We start from the raw sequence: 20,281 nt of genomic DNA, 5'->3' as shown, positions 1-20,281 counted from the left end.
TGACTGCATTAAGTCATTAAGATAAAGACAGAACAGCTGAACCAAATATTTCATGATTGTGAACATGCAAACAAGACTAATGGGAGACTTTATCTTTCCGTGTAAATACCTAGTGAGAATAATTATGATCTGCAATTTAGATACAATGTCCCCTCCAGGTCGGCTGCTCCGCAACACATTTGTCAATTTAAAAACAGTGCTCGGTGCAAAAAAGATTGGGAACACCTGCCCCACTGTCTGTGCAGGATTGAAACATTTCTTTTTTTGGGACAGCGAGTATGGTCGTTCATAGAAAATCTGCTTAGAAAATATAGGAAATATTGGATAGGATAGAACAACACAATGTTATTCTGCTAAATAAAACATCACGTTTGTTATTAGTTTCACTTGTTTTCATTTAAAACAAATTGTGCCCGTGCCTCCCTTCTAGCTCCACCCCTGCATAGGAGCATTAAATAATGAAACAAGTACAAAATACTGACTATGATATATAAGAATATGAGACTCACCGTGAACTCCCGGAGGTTTTCACATTTGTGTGTTTCCTCGCCGGGCGCATGGCCTCTTCTGCACAACTTGTTGTGGAGCCACACGAGCAGGTACAGGATGGACTTGGGGCTGGGGATGATGTTGAACGGAGGCGGCAGCGTGCCGCCCTCGTCAAAGTAGCTCATCCACAGCTTGGTGCGGGCAAACTTCCACTCGATGTCTGCGTGGTCCTGCAGGACGAAGAGAACACAGCTTGAGGTCATGTAACCATCTGAGAGATGATCTATTTGATTTTTTAAATGAAATTTGGTGAAGCAATTAAAGAGACATGATGCTTAATAACTGTTGTAAGATGTTTATTTAGAACTAGTGCAGACTAAAAGACTTTGAGATTAAGTGTACTGACTACAAGATCATTCCTTTTGGAGAGATCGGCAGTTGGAGCGAATGATTGCAATACCGTAAATTAAAAATAATGTCTGCTAATAAGTCACGGGGATGGATGGATTACTGAACGGGCCTACCGAGCACAGGCCCAGGGGCCCAAGGGGTCAGGGGTCCTGACTCACCAAATGTTGCTGAAAAAACAAAACACAAAACGATCACAAAGAGACGCTAAATGACTTAAAATAGACACAAAACCCCCAAAAAATGAACATAATGACTACAAACCTAAACTTAAAACGACAAAAAATAGATGCAACACGCCGAAGTAGACGCAAAATGACCACAAAGAAACACAAAGTTACTCCAAAAGGATGCAAAAAAAAAAATCACAGAGCTGCAAAAAGACTTTAAAGAGATGCAAAAAAACCACAAAATGACCACTAATTGACCTTAATGAGGTGCATGATGAGCAAAAATGCTGATGCAAAACAATCACAAAGAGACAAAGTTTTTTTTAAAGTAAAAACAGTTAATATCAGTCACCATTTAACGTTGTGACTTACAGCGATGAGCTGGTAGGAGTTGTTCATCATGGCGATGAGCATGTTGAGCAGAACCACCAGCGAGATGACGTTGTACGTCCCGAACATGGTCGCCCCGACGAACTCCGTGAACTCGTGGCGGGCCTTCACGTTGGTGACGTACAGATTCAGCAGCCCGAATATCGACCAGAACAGAGACTGGAGAGTCTCGAACAACCTGAGGACACAGAACAGGAGAGAACTTTTATGTTGGTAAAGGATTATTCAGTACAGAAAAATACTTTGCACATCTAAAACGTGAGACAGGTGCGTCAGAGGGGGACAAGCAGGTCAAAAGTTGCAAAGAAACTCCCGTACAGTGTCTAACTTGCAAAACGTAATAATAATAATAATGCATTTTATTTATATAGTGCTTTTTTAACACTCAAAGACACTTTACAAAGTTTAAGGAAATACTACAAATATTCACACACTTACAGTGCGTTGCGAAAGTATTCGGCCCCCTTGAACGTTTCGACCTTTTGCCACATTTCAGGCCTCAAACATAAAGATATAAAACTGTAATTTTTTGTGAAGAATCAACAACAAGTGGGTCCCATATATGAAGTGGAACGAAATTCATTGGCTATTTCAAACTTTTTTAACAAATAAAAAACTGAAAATGTGGGCGTGCAAAATTATTCAGCCCCTTTACTTTCAGTGCAGCAAACTCTCTCCAGAAGTTCAGTGAGGATCTCTGAATGATCCAATGTTGACCTAAATGACTAATGATGATAAATAGAATCCAGCTGTGTGTAATCAAGTCTCCGTATAAATGCACCTGCTCTGTGATAGTCTCAGAGGTCCGTGTAAAGCGCAGAGAGCATCATGAAGAACAAGGAACACACCAGGCAGGTCCGAGATACTGTTGTGGAGAAGTTTAAAGCCGGATTTGGATACAAAAAGATTTCCCAAGCTTTAAACATCCCAAGGAGCACTGTGCAAGCGATAATATTGAAATGGAAGGAGTATCAGACCACTACAAATCTACGAAGACCCGGCCGTCCCTCTAAACTTTCAGCTCATACAATGAGAAGACTGATCAGAGATGCAGCCAAGAGGCCCATGATCACTCTGGATGAACTGCAGAGATCTACAGCTGAGGTGGGAGACTCTGTCCATAGGACAACAATCAGTCGTATACTGCACAAATCTGGCCTTTATGGAAGAGTGGCAAGAAGAAAGCCATTTCTTAAAGATATCCATAAAAAGTGTCGTTTAAAGTTTGCCAAAAGCCACCTGGGAGACACACCAAACATGTGGAAGAAGGTGCTGTGGTCAGATGAAACCAAAATCGAACTTTTTGGCAACAATGCAAAACGTTATGTTTGGCGTAAAAGCAACACAGCTCATCACCCTGAACACACCATCCCCACTGTCAAACATGGTGGTGGCAGCATCATGGTTTGGGCCTGCTTTTCTTCAGCAGGGACAGGGAAGATGGTTAAAATTGATGGGAAGATGGATTGAGCCAAATACAGGACCATTCTGGAAGAAAACCTGATGGAGTCTGCAAAAGACCTGAGACTGGGACGGAGATTTGTCTTCCAACAAGACAATGATCCAAAACATAAAGCAAAATCTACAATGGAATGGTTCACAAATAAACATATCCAGGTGTTAGAATGGCCAAGTCAAAGTCCAGACCTGAATCCAATAGAGAATCTGTGGAAAGAACGGAAAACTGCTGTTCACAAACGCTCTCCATCCAACCTCACTGAACTCGAGCTGTGTTGCAAGGAGGAATGGGCAAAAATGTCAGTCTCTCGATGTGCAAAACTGATAGAGACATACCCCAAGCGACTTACAGCTGTAATCGCAGCAAAAGGTGGCGCTACAAAGTATTAACTTAAGGGGGCTGAATAATTTTGCACGCCCAATATTTCAGTTTTTTATTTGTTTAAAAGGTTTGAAATATCCAATAAATTTCGTTCCACTTCATGATTGTGTCCCACTTGTTGTTGATTCTTCACAAAAAAATACAGTTTTATATCTTTATGTTTGAGGCCTGAAATGTGGCAAAAGTTCAAGGGGGCCGAATACTTTCGCAAGGCACTGTAAATACACATTATTCAACATTAAAGCTATAGTGCGTAGTTTCTGTCTCCTCCATGAGGAATTCTAAGTAATGACAACAACACTGTCGGCGCGTCCACATGGTACAAGCCTTCCGTGATCGAGCACCACCCCCACCCCTCCTCCACACAGTTGCTAGTAGCCAAGGAGGACACGGAGGATTAAAAAAAAATGATGGACTCTTCAGAAGAGATCATTATCTTCACTCGAGCTTCTGCAAGTCACCGGACGACACAATCTTCTGAACATAGTCATACTGAGAAATCCAGAGAGAGTTGTGTGGAGCTGATAGTCTTAATTAGCTTTGTAGCAACTCATTTGGCAATGGCTCGAATGTAACGGACGTTCATTAATATCAACAAGTTACGCACAAGAGCTTTAAAAGCAGCTCTAAAAAGGTGAGTTTTGAGATGTGATTTGAACATTTGGACAGATTGGTGCAGTCGCGGATGTGTTTGGGAAGAGAGTTCCAGAAGGAGGGCGCAGTTATAGAGAAGGATCTATACAAAGTTTAATAGTAGGCAACGTTTCGGTACTTGGTCTAGTACCGCTAGGTCTAATACCGAAATGTGGCCTACTATTAATTTGTATGTACTTTTTGCAAGTTAGACAGGGTAAAGGATTATTCAAAAGAGAATTACAAAGACAATGAAACAATAAAGAGAGTTCATTATAAAGCTGAGCTCGGAGGAGAACACTTAAAGTGACACATGAAAATAACTTGTAGGGTTACTTTGCAGTGATTTTGTCAGTTTAAGAACCTCCGTAACATTCATCTTTCTCAGATTGTCTCCATAAGCAAAGAACAAGCACAACAAATTTAAGCTGATGACATTTCACAGACAGTCAGATGCTTACAGACGACCAATAAATGAGCAACTTGTAAATATGTGTGAGCGGCTGAGAGGAAATGTGCTCACATCCTTCTTGGTATAAACAAACCCTTCAGGAGGAATCAAGCAGAGTTAAAAGTGTCTTAGTACTGTTACAACTAAATGGTAAAATCTACATTTATCGCTTTATTTTTTACTTAAAGAACTCAGGAACAAAACAGAGCTGCGGGAACTGTTAATAGCTCACAGTAAGAAAAAAATCCGTCTTAATGGTGCTTAACTAACAACACTGTGTTGGCCCATCATCCAGATGGCAACACATACATCAACATGTTTTCAAGACTTAAAATCATTTAAAGTCGAAGAAAAAACAAACACACATTAAAAGACGCTTTTACAACACAGAATTACAGATTGTTGTCTTGGAATAATCGTAATCACTACTGTTTATTTCAAGGAGAGACTCGAACTATTAGTATGATTGAGTACTTCGACAAAAACAGTCATTTTACCTTGCAGTACATGGGCCTTGGTGGTCTACCGCTGCCTTTATCAGTTAGTTAGTGTTATTGTGACTTTAGTTCAGATTCACCAAAGTTACACAATAACACAAACTAACTAACCAATCGAGGCAGCGGTAGACCAGCAACTCCCGTGTTCTCTCTCTTTTTTTTTTTTTTGATTATTTATTGGGCATTATAGGCAGAGAGAGAGGGGGGGGCAACATGCAGCAAAGGGCTGCAGGCCGGAGTCGAACCTACGGATGCGTTGAGGATTAAACCTTTATATATGGGTGCGCGCTTTACCAGGTGAGCTTCCGTGTCTTTCCTGCCAGCTTTTCTAAACTGGGGGTGTGTCAACCGCCATCTACTGTTGCTAATACACAGACTGTGGAGAAATGACAACGTACATCTCTCAATTTCTGCTACGGTTTCAAAGTGCTTCATAACATTCTCTATACATACATATTTTCTTCCTCCCCTCTTTCTATCTGTCACTTTATCCCTCTGTTTACCTCCTTGTTTTATTCCCCTCCTCTTCCTCTCTCCATCTTCTGTTTCTCTCTCTCTGTTTGTGCGACAGTCACAGTTACAGCACAGCTTATTGAATTTTTGATGAAGCAACAATTGGCAGAACCCCGACACTACATTACGAGAATGAAAAGAGAGAGAGAGAGAGAGAGAGAGAGAGAGAGAGAGAGAGAGAGAGAGAGAAGGTTTTGTCTGCAGGGTGTTATATTTGTGCTGCATAAAATATTCATAGCATTGTGTGGTCGGAGTGTGTGTGTGTGTGTGTGTGTTCCAGCAAGGTATGTAGGTGTGAATGATCACTATACCAATCAGTATACAGTGTGTGTGATGGAGTGAATTTCCTCTGAGTGTACAGGTGAAAAGTGTGTGTTACTGGGTGTACTCAATGAGAGGGAGGGCGAGAGACTGTGATGAGTGTGCAAATGAAGAGAGAGAGAGATGATGAATGAAGCAACCGAGCGTGATGTTGCGTCACAGTTATGAAACGAGAAAAAAGAAACAGAAAGACAAATAAACCTCTCTCTCTCTCTCTCTCTCTCTCTAACATTTGCTTTTCTCATCAAACTGTTTAATCAATCTCTAGCATCCATTATTCTTTTGTCTCCCCTTCTTCACCTCCTCTACCTTCATTTTCTTTCTCTTATCTCCTCTCAGCCCTCAGCCCTTCCTTCTTTTCCTCTCACTCTTTCTGTACTTCCTCCTCCTCTCTTTGTTTTGTTTTCTTGGTTTAACATTTTAACAAGAGGAGATTATCATTTTGTAGTTATTTTCTGTTTTGTTAAAAAAAGCTATTTTAAAAATGTAATTCTTTCCTCTCAGTTTCTCCTCCTTCTCTTTTATGTACACGTTTCCTCTTTCGTCCTCTCCTTCTCTCTTGTCGATGTCTCCCTTACTTGGTTTCTCTCTCTCTCTTGTTTTCTCTCCTCTCTCCATCTCCTTTCCTTTTATCCATTCTTATTCTCTATGTTCCTTGTCTACTATCCCCTTTCCTCTCCTTCCCTCTCTTCTAAAGTACTCCCCTTTTGTTTTTCCCTCTCCATTCTCCTCCTCTCTTCTCCGTCTCTTTTTTTCTCCCCTCTCCTTGTTTCCCTCCCCCACCTATGGTATCCTCTCCTTGATTCCTCTCTTTTCATAATCTCCTCTCCTTTTACTTTCTAATTTCCTCTCCTCTCCTCTCACCTCTCCCTCATCTCCCTCTCCACTAAGCCGAGTCACTGGCTGCTACAGCTGATCCCCACAGCCACTCAGTCATTTCACTGTTGCAGCTCTGCAGTTGTGTGGGAGGCACTTGGCACTAGTGTACAGTTAAAGCTGGGTAGGACTGTCTGTAAAAGGCAAAAAAAATAAAATCACCAGCATTGTAAAACCCAGGCCTCTTCCCGCAGCTCTCCCCTCTCTGTCCTCAGCACCTCCTCATTACCTTCATACAGTAACCTCTACGTGTGGTTAATTTCTATCATCCCCATCGTGACTGTGATCCTTATGCCATTATATTTCAGTAATCCGTGAGAATTACATCCTGTTTTCTTTTTAAAGCCCTTTGAGATGGCATACTGTGATTGGAGGCTCTAGCTAGCTATATAAACATAAACAGGGTTTTCCCTGGCTTTTCAAAGCGCTACAGTGCAGATGACGCCATATGTTTATTTGCATATTAGTGATGTCATTGTGCAATTATCACTATCACTTAAAGATCACTAAAGCAAAACTTAAGGAGCAGTTTGTGTGTAAAATGAGAATAGCTGGTCCATCTTAAAACCAGCCCACCTTAAGTTAGTGAGCCTGTTGTCGCTAACTCGATGGCTAACCCAGTGTTGCCAACTTAGCGGCTTTGTTGCAAGATTCAGCGAGTTTTCAGACCCCGTTAGCGACTTTCTTTTTCAATTAAGCGACTAGCGACAAATCTAGCGACTTTCTGTAGAAAAGACAGACTTTCTGTAGAAAAGACGCCAGTATTGTCCATCGAGTTTGCAGGTTATTTCTCTCTTGTGGCTGCCAAAACCGTCACCTCTCTTTTCTGTTCTGTGACTGAGGAGCAGCCCCTCCTCTCTCTGCTCTCTCCTCATGTGCAGCAGCACTGCACAGGCAGGTAGAAGGGGAGGTGGGACAGGGTGCGGGTGCCGGTGTAGGTACGACAGACAGAGGAACGCGATGGGAGAAAGACGCAGCTGAGCTGGCCTGGCCCTGGGCAAGCCAGCCTTCTTTGAGAATTCTTTATTGATCTTTTTCCCTCCCTTTGTAGAATTTATTTTTTTACTTCAAAGATAGGCTATAAGTAGCCTATTACTTATAGGCTATAAGTAATAATTATAATGTAATATTAATTCCTGTATTGAATTTGTGATTATTTGGCTAAATATTTCTATTTCTTTCTATCTACCTTGCTGATACAACCACTAAGCTTTATGCAAATGATTGTGTAATGACGTCACAAATATGCAAATGAGCGTATGACGTCATCTAGCTACTTTTAGCGACTTTTGGAGCTGGAGCTAGCTACTTTCATTGGAAAAGAGTTGGCAACAATGGACTAACCTCCTTCCCTTTAACCAGCAGGTAGCAAGCAAGACAAGGGAATTTGGCTTGGGTCTTGAGGAGTTGTAGCATTTAATCACAGACAGATAATCTGTAAACAGACTGCGCTGCTACGTTCACAGCTATAGTGTTACTGCTACCCTTCATACTCAACAACAAACACACAACCCTCTCTCTTTTTCCCCCTCTCTCTCCACGGCACCATTCGGTGCGTCGTCCAGATGCACTCCACTTTGTTTTGATGTTCATGGGTGCGCAGAAATGCCTAGGCACAGCGCCTACTAAGTCGTATAATGGCAGGGAAAACCCTGATTAACATGAATTCAAGATTCTGCAAGACATTGAACCCCAAGTTGCTCCCTATGGGCGGGCCAGCGTGTTGCATGGCAGCTCCGCTACCATCGGTGTATGTGTGTGTGTGTGTGAATGAGAGGCAAATTGCAAAGCGCTTTGTCCGGTAAAGGTAGAAAGGCAGTCCATTTACCCTATTGAATTAGCTACAGCCGTGAGCCCTTGGCTACGGTAAACAGAAAGCTAAACTATTAGCAACATTTTCTCTCATCTCTGAAATGCTTCGCCGATATTTCAAAGTGTTGTATTGCGTTTACTGTCAGATTCTCTTTCAGACTCTTTCTAATAAGTCCGTCTTCCTTTCTTTGGGTTGCTTTGCCGTGTTAGCAGTTGTTGTCAATGTTGGAATAGCAACTTTTTCTGCAGGATTTTCCACTATTGAATCAGGCCTTTTTTCATTTGTAAAACAGTCAATATGACTTTATAGTTCCTAACAGTACAGATCCACATTGGCAACACGACTAACGCGTCACGTGGGTCTGGCTGCTTGAGAATTCCAAACCGACTGTCATGGCGGCTCGTTGAGAATACAATCTAGTATTTTCCGAAAATAGTAGGGCTGTCAAATGATTTTTTTTTTATTGCCATTAATCGCTGAATTTCTATAGTTAATCGTGATTAATCGCATGTTTTATCACATGATTAAAATTCTATTATTTTGCATTGCAGAACTGTTTTTAAGTACATATTAACAATTGAAAGTAATTCTTACCAGTGTATCTTGATTGGGAATCAAATGAATGCAAGGAAAGTTACTTTATGAACTTGACTTCAAGATTTGTATTTGTTTATTATTTATTTACTGTAAACAAAAGAAACATGTGTGAATCTGTCATTATTGCACAATTGCTCCAAGTACCTAACTAAAAAACAAAAAATCCCTATCCTTACCAGTAGGGTTGGGTATCGTTTGGGTTTTTTCTGATACCGGTGCTAAATCGATACCTTTAAAACAGTACCGGTGCCTAAACGCTTTAAAAAAAAAAAAGAAGAAAAAAAAGAAGGGTACTAAATAACAGTCAGTGACTTGTTTATTGCTAAGGCCATAGTCAAAATTAAAGATTTAATAATAATGTAATAACTATAACAATAACTTATTTCACCAGTAAAAACCACCACCAGATGGGAAAAGGGTATTTTACAATTACTGTGAATGCACCACGAGGCTACCTGTTTTAAGTGAACGCACCGTCTGTGTTGTTTAATTCCGACAACGGCAGCTGCTGCTGCGCTGCAGAGCAGACTGTTAGTCCCGCTGTTGGAATCCTCTACAGTGAAATACAGTCACACTTAAACTCTGTTTAACGTTAGCTGTCAGCATTTTAACCGTGTTTAATCCAGCTGCTAGCTAACGGTAGGCTAACGTTACTTGCGGTGTAGTGTAACGTCAGGCACCGAAATGAGGCACCGAAACTTTCATTCTTATTCGGTCTCGTTACTACCGTTTATGTCGGCACCGGTGCCCTATTGGCACCGCGTTTCGGTACCCAACCCTACTTACCAGAGTCAATATAGTGTGCAGTAACTTCTAAATAATTTTGATAACTCACTGACGTCTAGTGATCACCGGTTGATGAGACAGCATTTGCACTTTGCAGCAGTTCCAGTTGGGCTGCTTTCTCCGTGCAGTACAGGCTGTGTGTGCATGGTCTTCTACGATGCTGACAGGTCTGCAGTTAGTTGCTACCCATTTCACAAGAGCTGTAGTAATTTTTTCGGATTTGGTTTCATCAACAGGTCGGCGAGTAGCACTCTCTAAAATAGTGCTTTGCCTGAGCCCGCTAGAATCAACCTGAGTCACGTTAGCTGTGCTATGCTTAGCTCGTAGGTGGTAGCTCAAGCTTGATGTGCTTCGGTGATATTTTAATTCGGCTTTACACAATGGGCATATGGCTTTCGACTTGTCTACGAGCCGTCCGGAAGTTTTGGAAAATACAAAGCGCCATTCAGAATTGTGTTGCTGCTTTCTCCATCATGCCTGCAGCAGCAGGAGTTGTTATGAGGAAGTATGGCAGCTTGATGATAAGTAAAGGTGCAGCAAAGGGTCAAAATAGTAGCCTGTTAGGCACGACGTGAAGCCGAGTGAAGTGTAAAATAAATGAATAAATGGCGGCATGCGATTAAAAAAAATTAACGCGTTATGCTCGGCCCTTAATCGCGTCGCGAATAACGCGTTAATGCTGACAGCGTTAGAAAATAGTTCACCGAAACGTGTTTTTTTTTAAAGCGAGAAATAGGCCATACAGTTGCTGAATCTGTCTTGCTGAAAGATCAGTTCAAAAGATTTACGTCTACTTCTACTGGATAGTCGCGTCGCGTTCAACCGATTCATTTGCATAAAGATGGGCATCGGCCAGCTTTTTTGACACGCAGCATTTTTTCAAACGCAGCGCCGCCTTCCCGGGATGCTTTGCGGGCGCGTTAAAGTCGTCACCCATAGGAATAAAGTGGAGCGTGGTGTGACAGAAACGTCGCACGGCCAAGTGGATCTGTGCTGTAAGAGCATTTGTTGGTAAAGGTCAGTAAGTTAAATTTGGGCTCAAACTCCCAGTAGCACCCATGCTGAGGGAGAGAGACATACTGTAGAATGTGTGCAAATCACAGAGAGACCGAGAGAGAGAGAGAGAGAGAGAGAGAGAGAATTGTGTGTGTGAAAGAAAATAGACTAAGGTTTGTGTGAAAGACGGTGAAGGAGTATTTACAGCTTTTGTGTGAAGGCATAAAAAGGGAGAGTGCGGTAGAGAGAGTGAGACACACACACACACACGCACACAGAATGGTGTAAAACGATGTAGCACATTAACAGTGATAAGTGTGTGTGAGGTACAGATGAGCTAGAAGAGGATAGGGGAGACACCTGAGTGCAGAAACAGGAAATTATCTCGCCAAATAATTCAAATGTTGATACGTGTGTGTGAATTACAGGAGCAGGATGCAAAGAGGAGGGGAAATAAGCCTTGCATTGTAAACTCATGAATGCTGATGCAGGCTGGGCCGCTCGCAGGGCCGTGATCGCTCTGTTTTGCATAATGCATCATCTGAGCTGTCACCGTGCGATCTGCTCGCTCATTTAGCTTCAGCATGAGGCTGATTTCTTTCTCTGACTCTGATGCACTGACAACACGTCAGGGCTGACGAGGAGGAACTGTGAGAGCAGCTGTGATCAACACGGTATTCTTTTGTTTTTTCAAGTCAAGGTGCGCCGAATGTGCGTTGTTCTTTTTCAGCATCTCAGCGAGGAGGTCGATAAAGACTTTAACCATCTCGTGCCTCAGCTCAGCCTTGAATTACATTTTCAATATTTAACCCAAACTTTAATGTTTTCCACACATAACCAAGTGCTTTGGCAACCAACCTTTGGTGAGGCAGCTTTAAGGTGTTACTCTCTGTCCGTCACAGTCGGAGGAGCTGAAAACAGCTGCTGCAGCAAAATTGTTTTTTAAACGTAAACTTAAAACTGACCTATTCAGCCAGGATTTTTAATTAGGAATGTTTTGGAGACATTATATAATTTTATTATAAAATGTTATTCTATTTCATCTGTTTCTTTTATTAGTATTTATATTATTATATTTTTTTTCCATCTATACATTTTATTTATCTGTTTGGTTTTCTATCTAGTTTTTATTTAACTGTTTTCTTATTATTATAGCATTAAAATCTATTTTGTAATTTAATTGTTGTTTCTTCTTTTCAATCTACTTTATCTAGTTCTTTAATGTAGTTTTATGTTTTACTACTATTGCTGTTATAGATTTTAAATCTATTTTATTACACATCCTGTTTATAGTCCTGCGTGCATCGGTCTCAAGCTATTGAACTGTTTTTGTCTTTTCTGTTGTTCTTACGCTCTGCACTTGTGTCTTATTACCGGCTTGTCAATCATCTGTCAAGCGCTTTGACCTGCACTAGCCTGTATGAAAGGTAAAGGTACTTTATTGTCCCATACACAACCGTACATGTAGCAAAATTCATTCTCTGCATTTATCCCATCCCTCAAGGGAGCAGTGGGCAGCCATTTAAAGAGCCCGGGGACCAACTCCAGATCTGAGCCAGAGCCTTGATCAAGGGCACTGGCTGGAGAACCTAGTACATGTTTTTTGATGGTGGGGGAAACCGGAGCACCCGGAGGAAACCCACACAAACATGGGGAGAACATACAAACTCCACACAGAAAACGACCTGGATTTGAACCCAGAACCTTCTTGCTGTTGTGAGGCCACAGTGCTAACCATTGGGCTACCATGCTGCCTGGTGCTATACAAATAGCGATTGATTGATTGATTGAGTGACTGATTGATTGATTGATTGATTGATTGACTGAAAAACTGCAGACGTGTTCAATAAGAACATTTTGCACAAACCTAAAACAGCCGATGTAATGTAAGTCACTGAAAATAAATAGTTGATTTCAGTAAATGTTTGCAACTTTTGCCTACTTCTCTTTATCTTTTCTATTACAAAATCCTGATAAGTACACATTTAAAAAGGTGTGATCTTGGCCTCCTATCAATGTCCCGAGCGCTTTACTGTAATGGAATCAATATGGCTATTATCTAAAACAAACCACACGCCTCATCAATATGCGCCCCCTGACTCGACTTGGCTATCACTCTGCCTCCCTCAGCAAAGAAACACTGGATCTGTGTGTGTGTGTGTGTGTGTGTGTGCGCGTGCGTGTGTGTGTGATGCAGACCTGCCATATGAGCCATAATTCAAACTTGGCCTTTCAATAAGCTAAACCTCGACTTGCTTTTGCAAATGTTGCCTGTCTCACATCTCACATTAATATTCTTCACGTCTGCTGAGTAGGCCTGAGCTCCTCCTCGACACCGAACATCGCTTCCATACCATTATCTGTAAGAGCAGGGTCTGTGTGTGTGTGGGTGTGTGTGTGTGTGTGTGTTGACGAAGAACATCTAGACACACACACTGGACTTGTATTCAGCCATCGATACAGGCTGCATTTAAATGGACGTTTGCATCACTGCTGGCTGATTTTATCACAGCTGTTATGAGCAAACACCATGGTTTATTTTCCATTCAGAGAAAAAACTACAAACCTGACACTACACTACAGGAAAGGCTTTTATAATGAATGGATGAGAAATCCAGACATGTATGACCATATAAACAATTTTCAATATTGAAAAATATGTGTGGAATTTAAGAAACAATACACCTACAAAAGAAACTTACGCCTCTTTCACACGTGCACTGCAACCCTGAACTTATCTGGACATTACCCGGCAGAGCTGTATGTGAGAATGCAAATGTCCGATATCAGTTGGACCGGACATGAAACAGACTTTATCCTGCCAGCTCCCGAGTCCAAAGTCTGTGTATTGTCCAAATGAGCCCATGTGGTCATTGTGCGGAGAATTTACAGCGAGCGAGTGGGTGAGTTGATGGCGTTTCTATCATGCGGCTGGCACCCAACTGGAAGAAAACAAAGATCTGAGGGTGATGAAGAATGGTCATTTACACAAAGACAGCAGTACAAATGTCTTACTGGAGAGAAAACGAGATTCGGGATCTTCGGTGGGTAACGGACGAGGCCGAAATCGTCAGACAAATTCAAAAAACAGCAAGAGACTCGGTTGTTAATGACCAAATTACGAACTGGGTCTGTGAACGCGTCATGTCGTGCCTAGTGCACGCTCCACCCAGGCGCCACCCTAAACTAAACTAAACATAGTATTTTCAGTAAGCGAGGACTCGTCTGAGATGGATCTACTGTTGGGTGCTGTGAAAGGGAAACTTTGGACAATGTCTGGACATGATTTGGTTCATATGAGAAAATGGCTTAAATATATATATATATGTGTGTATATATATATATATATATATATATATATATATATGTGTGTATATATATATATATATATATATGTGTGTGTATATATATATATGTGTATATATATATATGAGTATATATATATATATATATATGTGTGTGTATATATATATATATATATATATATATATATATATGTGTGTGTATATATATATGTGTATATATATATGTATATATATATGTATATATATATATATAGGCTTCAATATATATATATATATGTATATGTGTATATATTTAAAAAAATGGGAATTTGTTTCTGAGCAGGAGGTGAAACAACATCAACATCAACAGTAATGAGCAGGCTTCAATCAGGAAAAGTTAAAAACCTTCAAATAGTGAATTTGTCACCTTTGATATCTCCAATGAAGTCTTCACAAATGTATCCAAACATCCCAAATATGTGTATCAAACTGGTGCAGGTTAATTAAAACACACACATGGAGATTTGAATGGGGGGCACTCACGTTGAGAAGGCGTTGTTCTGCCTCTCACAGCGGATGCCCTTGCAGTTGTTGGGTTCTTCTGAGGCCTTGGTCTCATAGTAGAAATACAGCTGGTTCAGACCATTGGCAAACGCCAGCAGGACCTACAAAGGGAAACACATACGCACGGTCATGTTCACTTGTAGTGCGTTCCATTTACCTCGGAACTCAGAAGCCGAAGCTGAGAATGACGTCACACCTGAGTTGCGTTCCATTTACAAGTCGGATTTTCATTGTTTTCATTAGCTCTAGCCAAGTTAGCCACTGTTAGCAATGCCAGTTTATAACAACGCATTACGCAGTAAAAACAGCGTAACAGCATGTCCACAGATAGAATATGGACAGCACTGCGTGTTTGACTGATTTAATGAGACACAAATAACACAGAAGTGCAAAATTTTTTTTTTCTCCGCTTTTCCCAACCGGGGCCCCGCGCCCATGTGTGGATTGCTACCTCGAGGTACTCCGTGGTTTCCCGAGGTCCGAGCTCGGGGGGGGGGAGGGGGTTTCTGACTTTACAAGTACAAATTGAACGCACTTTTATATCACGAGAGATCATTTCCAACACAACGTATCTAAGAAAGCAACCACTCAGCACTCATGTGAGCAGCTTTTCTTAGTTTGAAATGAAGCAGTTCTGGATCTCACAACAATAACTTGTGTTACAGGGATTGACCCTCTGCTCCTCCGGGGCATTTTGAAACACGGCTTTCTTCTCAAACAGGAACAGGAGCATTACGTAACAGCTGCAACTGAGTGGGCATGAAGCAGGGGGGCGTCTGCGCCTCGGGGCTCTCTGGGATTGATTTTAGAACTACAGGGAGCTGAGCAGTTCTCATGTGGATTGTGTTGGGGGTTAGGAGTTCCCCTGAGAGGGAATAATGAATTCTGGATGTAACTATAATAGGCCTGTTGTGTCCTTCTGCCATCAGTGAAGGATTCTCTCACTCTCTACATCATCAAAGAAAGAGTGTTTTTCAGTTCATAGGGAAATATGCGCAAGATGGAGGGAAAATACTGTTACAATCATTTCATGGAAAGTCACAGAATTTGAAACGGATATATTAATTTCATCAATTGAGTCTGGTGATTTTTTTTTTAGGTCATAATTTCCACTTTAAACATTAAAATTCAGGACTGAATTTCCGTCAAGCTGTGAACTAAATGGTAACATGTTAGCGTGCTGAAATGCAAAACATTACCATGCTACATTAAATATGCAATGAATGTTTGGCAATTTTGCCTAAAAGACCAATTCATTTTCAGTTAATCGAATAATCATCTTATCTGTACTTGTATAAACTTTTGGGGAGTTTAATTTGCAACAAAATATCTTTGGGGGGGGGGCTTTTTCCCCTTTATTGTATAGTGACAGTGGATAGACATGAAAGGGGGAGAGAGATGGGGGATGAAACGCAGCAAAGGGCAGCAGGTCAGATTGGAACCCGCGCCACTGCAGGACTCAGCCTACATGGAGCGAACGCTCTTACTGGGTGAGCTAGAGGCCGCCCCGAACTCTTTGAATGTTTTGTGTGCAAAAATGAATTGAATTTATTTGTAAAGTAACTAAAGCTGTCAGACAAATGTAGATAATAGAGTAGCAAAATCACACTTTAAGTGCAACCTGAGTAAATATACTTAGTTACATTTTACTTACATACATTCTAACATTATATATATGACAGAAAATAAGGAAAAGAATAATAAGTCCCCTTTAAAACCAAATACTGACATTGAGAAGCAACAACAGACACACACACACACACACACACACACACACACACACACACACACACACACACACACACACACAACACACACACACACACACACAAAACAAACCACACACACACACACACACACAAAACTGAATCTACAAGCTAATTGTGAAGTAGCCTGTATATTGCGTGTGGGCGATTCAAACTGCAGCTTTGTGTTCTATGTGAGGAGGATAATGACGTCTTACCAGACAGTAAATGAAGAGGAACTTGAGGATGTCCAGCAGCATCCTGCCCAGTGAGATCTGAAGTGGCCCGAGGTGGGAGTTGGCAGTGAAGAGGGAGATGAGTCTGAGCGAGCTGAAGATGTTGGCGATGGCGAACAGAGCCTCGGCTATCAGCGTGGGGTGCCACATCTCCCACTCCTCCCTGGGACGAGAGGAGTTATACTGGAGGAAGGAGAGACATGGGGGGAAAAGAGAGGAGGAGGGAGGCAAGGGAGGAAAGGATGAGGAGATCAAATGAGAACTTTGATCAGTTGACAGTGGTTAGTTTAGGTAGCGTTAGTCTCGCATTGCCAGACCTTCCTCCACAGCGCTGCGGAGGAGGGTCTGGCTAGTCCACACAGCAATTCCGGGATGGGAGAAAAACGTGCTCTGGTTTATTGGCATTTCTTTAACCCAATCACAATCGTCTTGGGCGGCGCTAAGCGCTGGAGGGCACCTTGGTGCCACTGCAAAATAGCCTCGGGAAGGAACTTGTTTTGGTGGAACGTGTACGTTCAAAAGTAGTTTTAGTCATGCGACAGAAAACTCAGATAGGACAGATAGTCTAGCTAGCTGTCTGGATTTACCCTGCAGAGATGTGAGGAGCAGTAATAGTCCACATAAATCCACCGGAGTTAAAAATTCCAACACAAAGAGAGCGGAAGGTAACGGACATCCGGCCGAAAAGAGCGACATCTGGCGGAATTTCAGCGGCAACGGAGCAATCCCTGAAGTGGAACACTGTGGATATAGACTAAGGACGCGTTAGCTTAGCACAAATATTGAATACTAATAATAACCATAATAATAATACATTTATTTTATATAGCGCTTTAAAGGAACACGCCGACTTATTGGGAATTTAGCTTATTCACCGTAACCACCAGAGTAAGACAAGTCGATACATACCCTTCTCATCTCCGTGTGTGCTGTAACGCTGTCTGACGGCTCCAGCATTAGCTTAGCCCAGCACAGATCCTGCAGGTAACTGGTTCCAACTAGCCTACTGCTCCGAATTGTGACAAAAGTGACAAAATAACGCCAACATGTTCCTATTTACATGTTGTGATTTGTTTGTTTACGGTTAGAAGATGGCTGTGCCTCATGTTACGTTGTTTTTTGTACACGCTGTGACTCTACAAATCACAACATGTAAATAGGAACATGTAGGCGTTATTTTGTCACTTATTCGGAGCAGTAGGATTACTGGAACCATTCACCTGCATGTTCTGTGATGGGCTGATGCCGCTGGAGCCGTCAGACAGCTTTACAGTACGCACGGAGATGAGAAGGGTATGTATCGACTTGTCTTACTCTGGGGTTTACGGTGAATAAGCTAAATTCCCAATAAGTTGGCGTATTCCTTTAAAAGATACTCAAAGGCACTTTACAAGGTAGAGACAAAAAAAAACAATGACAAGATCAGTATAACAACAACAATAACAACTAGAGATAAATATTAAAAAAGGTGCAGCAAAACAACATAGAAACAGGTTAAAAAATAATAATAATGGAAATTTGGTTGTAGGTTTAAAGAAGCTTTAAAGAGATGGGTTTTGAGTGCGTTTTTTGAAGTTAGCAAGTGATGTGGAAAGTCAGAGTTGGGAAAATGCACCTTTCCTTTTGCCGATCTAGCTGTTTCTGTATACTTCCAGGCTTTGCGCTAAGCCAGGCTAAATGCTTTATGGGCCAATATGAACACACAGAGATAAAAATAACCAGAAAAATATAAAAAATAAAAGTATTTGTCGCTTGTTTAAATGTATAAAACAACCTATTTACAGAAAACCGACAAAAGAAAATGTGAATTAGTGTGCCATTTAGCAGAAGAAAAGGACACAACGAGGTGACACAATAAAAAGGAGCGGCAGTCAAACCTCAAATGATGGAAAACAATGTTTTTTTTCTTTTTTTTTTAACCCTTTGCACTTTACAGTTGAGTCCATGTTTTTCATCGTTCTCTCTTTCTGGCCTCCAACATCCTCTCGTACTGTCTTATCTCTCTCTTCTCTCAGGCTCTTACGTTCAAGTCTTTTTTGTCTTTTCATGATTTAAAAAGGGTTATACATGCATTGATCTGGACCCATCTTCAGCACTGTAATGCCCTCTATGTTAGTGTGAGCCAGGCCTCCCTGTAATGCTTGCAGTTGGTCCTGAATGTTGAAGCTTGTCTTTGAAAACACAAGAGAGAGCACATTTCCACCATACTGTACCAGCCTCCCTTCACTGGCCTCCCGGTATGTTTTAGGAATGAGTTTAAGATTTTATTTTTTGGGCTAGCTCCAACCTATCTCTCTGACCTTTTACAGCCAACACATATCCTATTAAGTCACTCAGTCCCGCTGACCAGTTATTTCTGGTTGTCACATTCAATATAAAATGCTTTATATTATTCATTTATCTGTCACTCTCCATCACGCTCCCAACAACCATTTTCTCTCTCCACTTCACTCGCGGTTGTCTCGTGCTTGGCTTTCTCCTCATTCTAAATTCAGCCATTATACTTCCACAGGTCGTCTGTCTTGTTAGCTCCACCGCTATTAGCATTCACACATGCACACAGATGCATACCTATTTCATTTAAAGACTCTCTCGCTCCTTTTCTCAAATGTCTGTCTGTCTGTCACACACACGACCACATACATACACACACACACAATGATAAAGCACGATTTTGCAAGAGGCTGTCAGCACGATTTTAAATGCTTATGTGTGTGTGTGTGTCCTTGTATTTGTGTTAGTGTATGCATGTAAGGATATAGTTGTGTGTATGTGCACACATTATATCTGTATGTATATATGTGTGTTACTTATAAAACTGTGTGTGTGTGTGTGTGTGTGTGTGTGTGTGTGTGTGTGTGTGTGTGGGACCTATGGAGGAGGGCCACCCGCCACCATCAGTGACTCACAGCTGCTGCAGATGGCCCGGCCGTCTGGTGTGTATGTGTATGTGTGTGTGTATAATTACACTATTGGCTCTTAATAAATAAATAGATCTTGTATGTATGCAGTGTACCATTACAGATGAAAAATGTGCTGTGAAAGTGAGAAAATTATTGCGTCAAAGTGAAATGACTCCAGTTTGTTGTTTTAAAGGTCAGTTCATATAGTCTAGTGCTCATCTTAACTCCTTTATATACTGTTGTTTAGTTTTTATCAACAACAACACACCTATAAGATCATCATATGTTTGTAGCGTTGCTGTCCTGTGAGAACCACGCATCTCTGAAAAGTTTTTAAAGTTTTCCTGGTGTCAGAAAAACAGCCCTGTTTTCATTGCCTGGCTGACACCAGACCCTTCTCAGTTGTAACTCAGAGTGGGTCTGGGGAAGGTACATTCACAGCTCATTTCCAAACGTCACCAACGGACGCCGCTCAAAAGCCTCTGGGCACAATTGGATAGTCCTTCAACCAATCAGACCAACCCGGGTGACATAGCAGCGACGGCGGTATCAACGGGTTGCTACGCTTCAGTGGCCATCATGTTGAATGTAAACGAAAAGTCGTCATTGTGTAAAGCCCGCCTCAACGGTTGTGTTTGGTGCCTCGATTTGGAAAAAATGGAAATGGGCTTGAATGGGCTCTTGGCCAGACTGACTTGCAGAGCAAATCTTAAATTTGCCGGAAGTTTGCCAGGGTTTTCCCATGCTACTGTTTTCAGATTTGTGACAA

The 20,281-nt window shown here is 41.5% G+C and overlaps 1 protein-coding gene across 2 annotated transcripts in view; it reads right to left on the bottom strand.

Moving 5' to 3' along the window:
- trpc5a (transient receptor potential cation channel, subfamily C, member 5a) overlaps positions 1-20,281 on the bottom strand; it is a 152,243-nt gene that overhangs the window by 15,440 nt on the left and 116,522 nt on the right. Inside the window, exons 12-16 of one of the 2 annotated variants that reach the window (XM_039822782.1) lie at positions 16,592-16,792; positions 14,608-14,729; positions 1,440-1,635; positions 1,059-1,067; positions 510-719 (exon numbers count right to left, since the gene is read on the bottom strand). In XM_039822782.1, the coding sequence (XP_039678716.1) occupies positions 510-719; positions 1,059-1,067; positions 1,440-1,635; positions 14,608-14,729; positions 16,592-16,792 (738 nt within the window). The remainder of the gene's footprint in view (positions 1-509; positions 720-1,058; positions 1,068-1,439; positions 1,636-14,607; positions 14,730-16,591; positions 16,793-20,281) is intronic. The other variant, XM_039822783.1, reaches the window with a different exon arrangement.

This window comes from Perca fluviatilis, chromosome 14, assembly GCF_010015445.1.
Source record: "Perca fluviatilis chromosome 14, GENO_Pfluv_1.0, whole genome shotgun sequence".
Classification (NCBI taxonomy): domain Eukaryota; kingdom Metazoa; phylum Chordata; class Actinopteri; order Perciformes; family Percidae; genus Perca; species Perca fluviatilis.
Note: the sequence above shows the minus strand (reverse complement) of the source record. Positions and strands in the feature narration are given on the sequence as shown.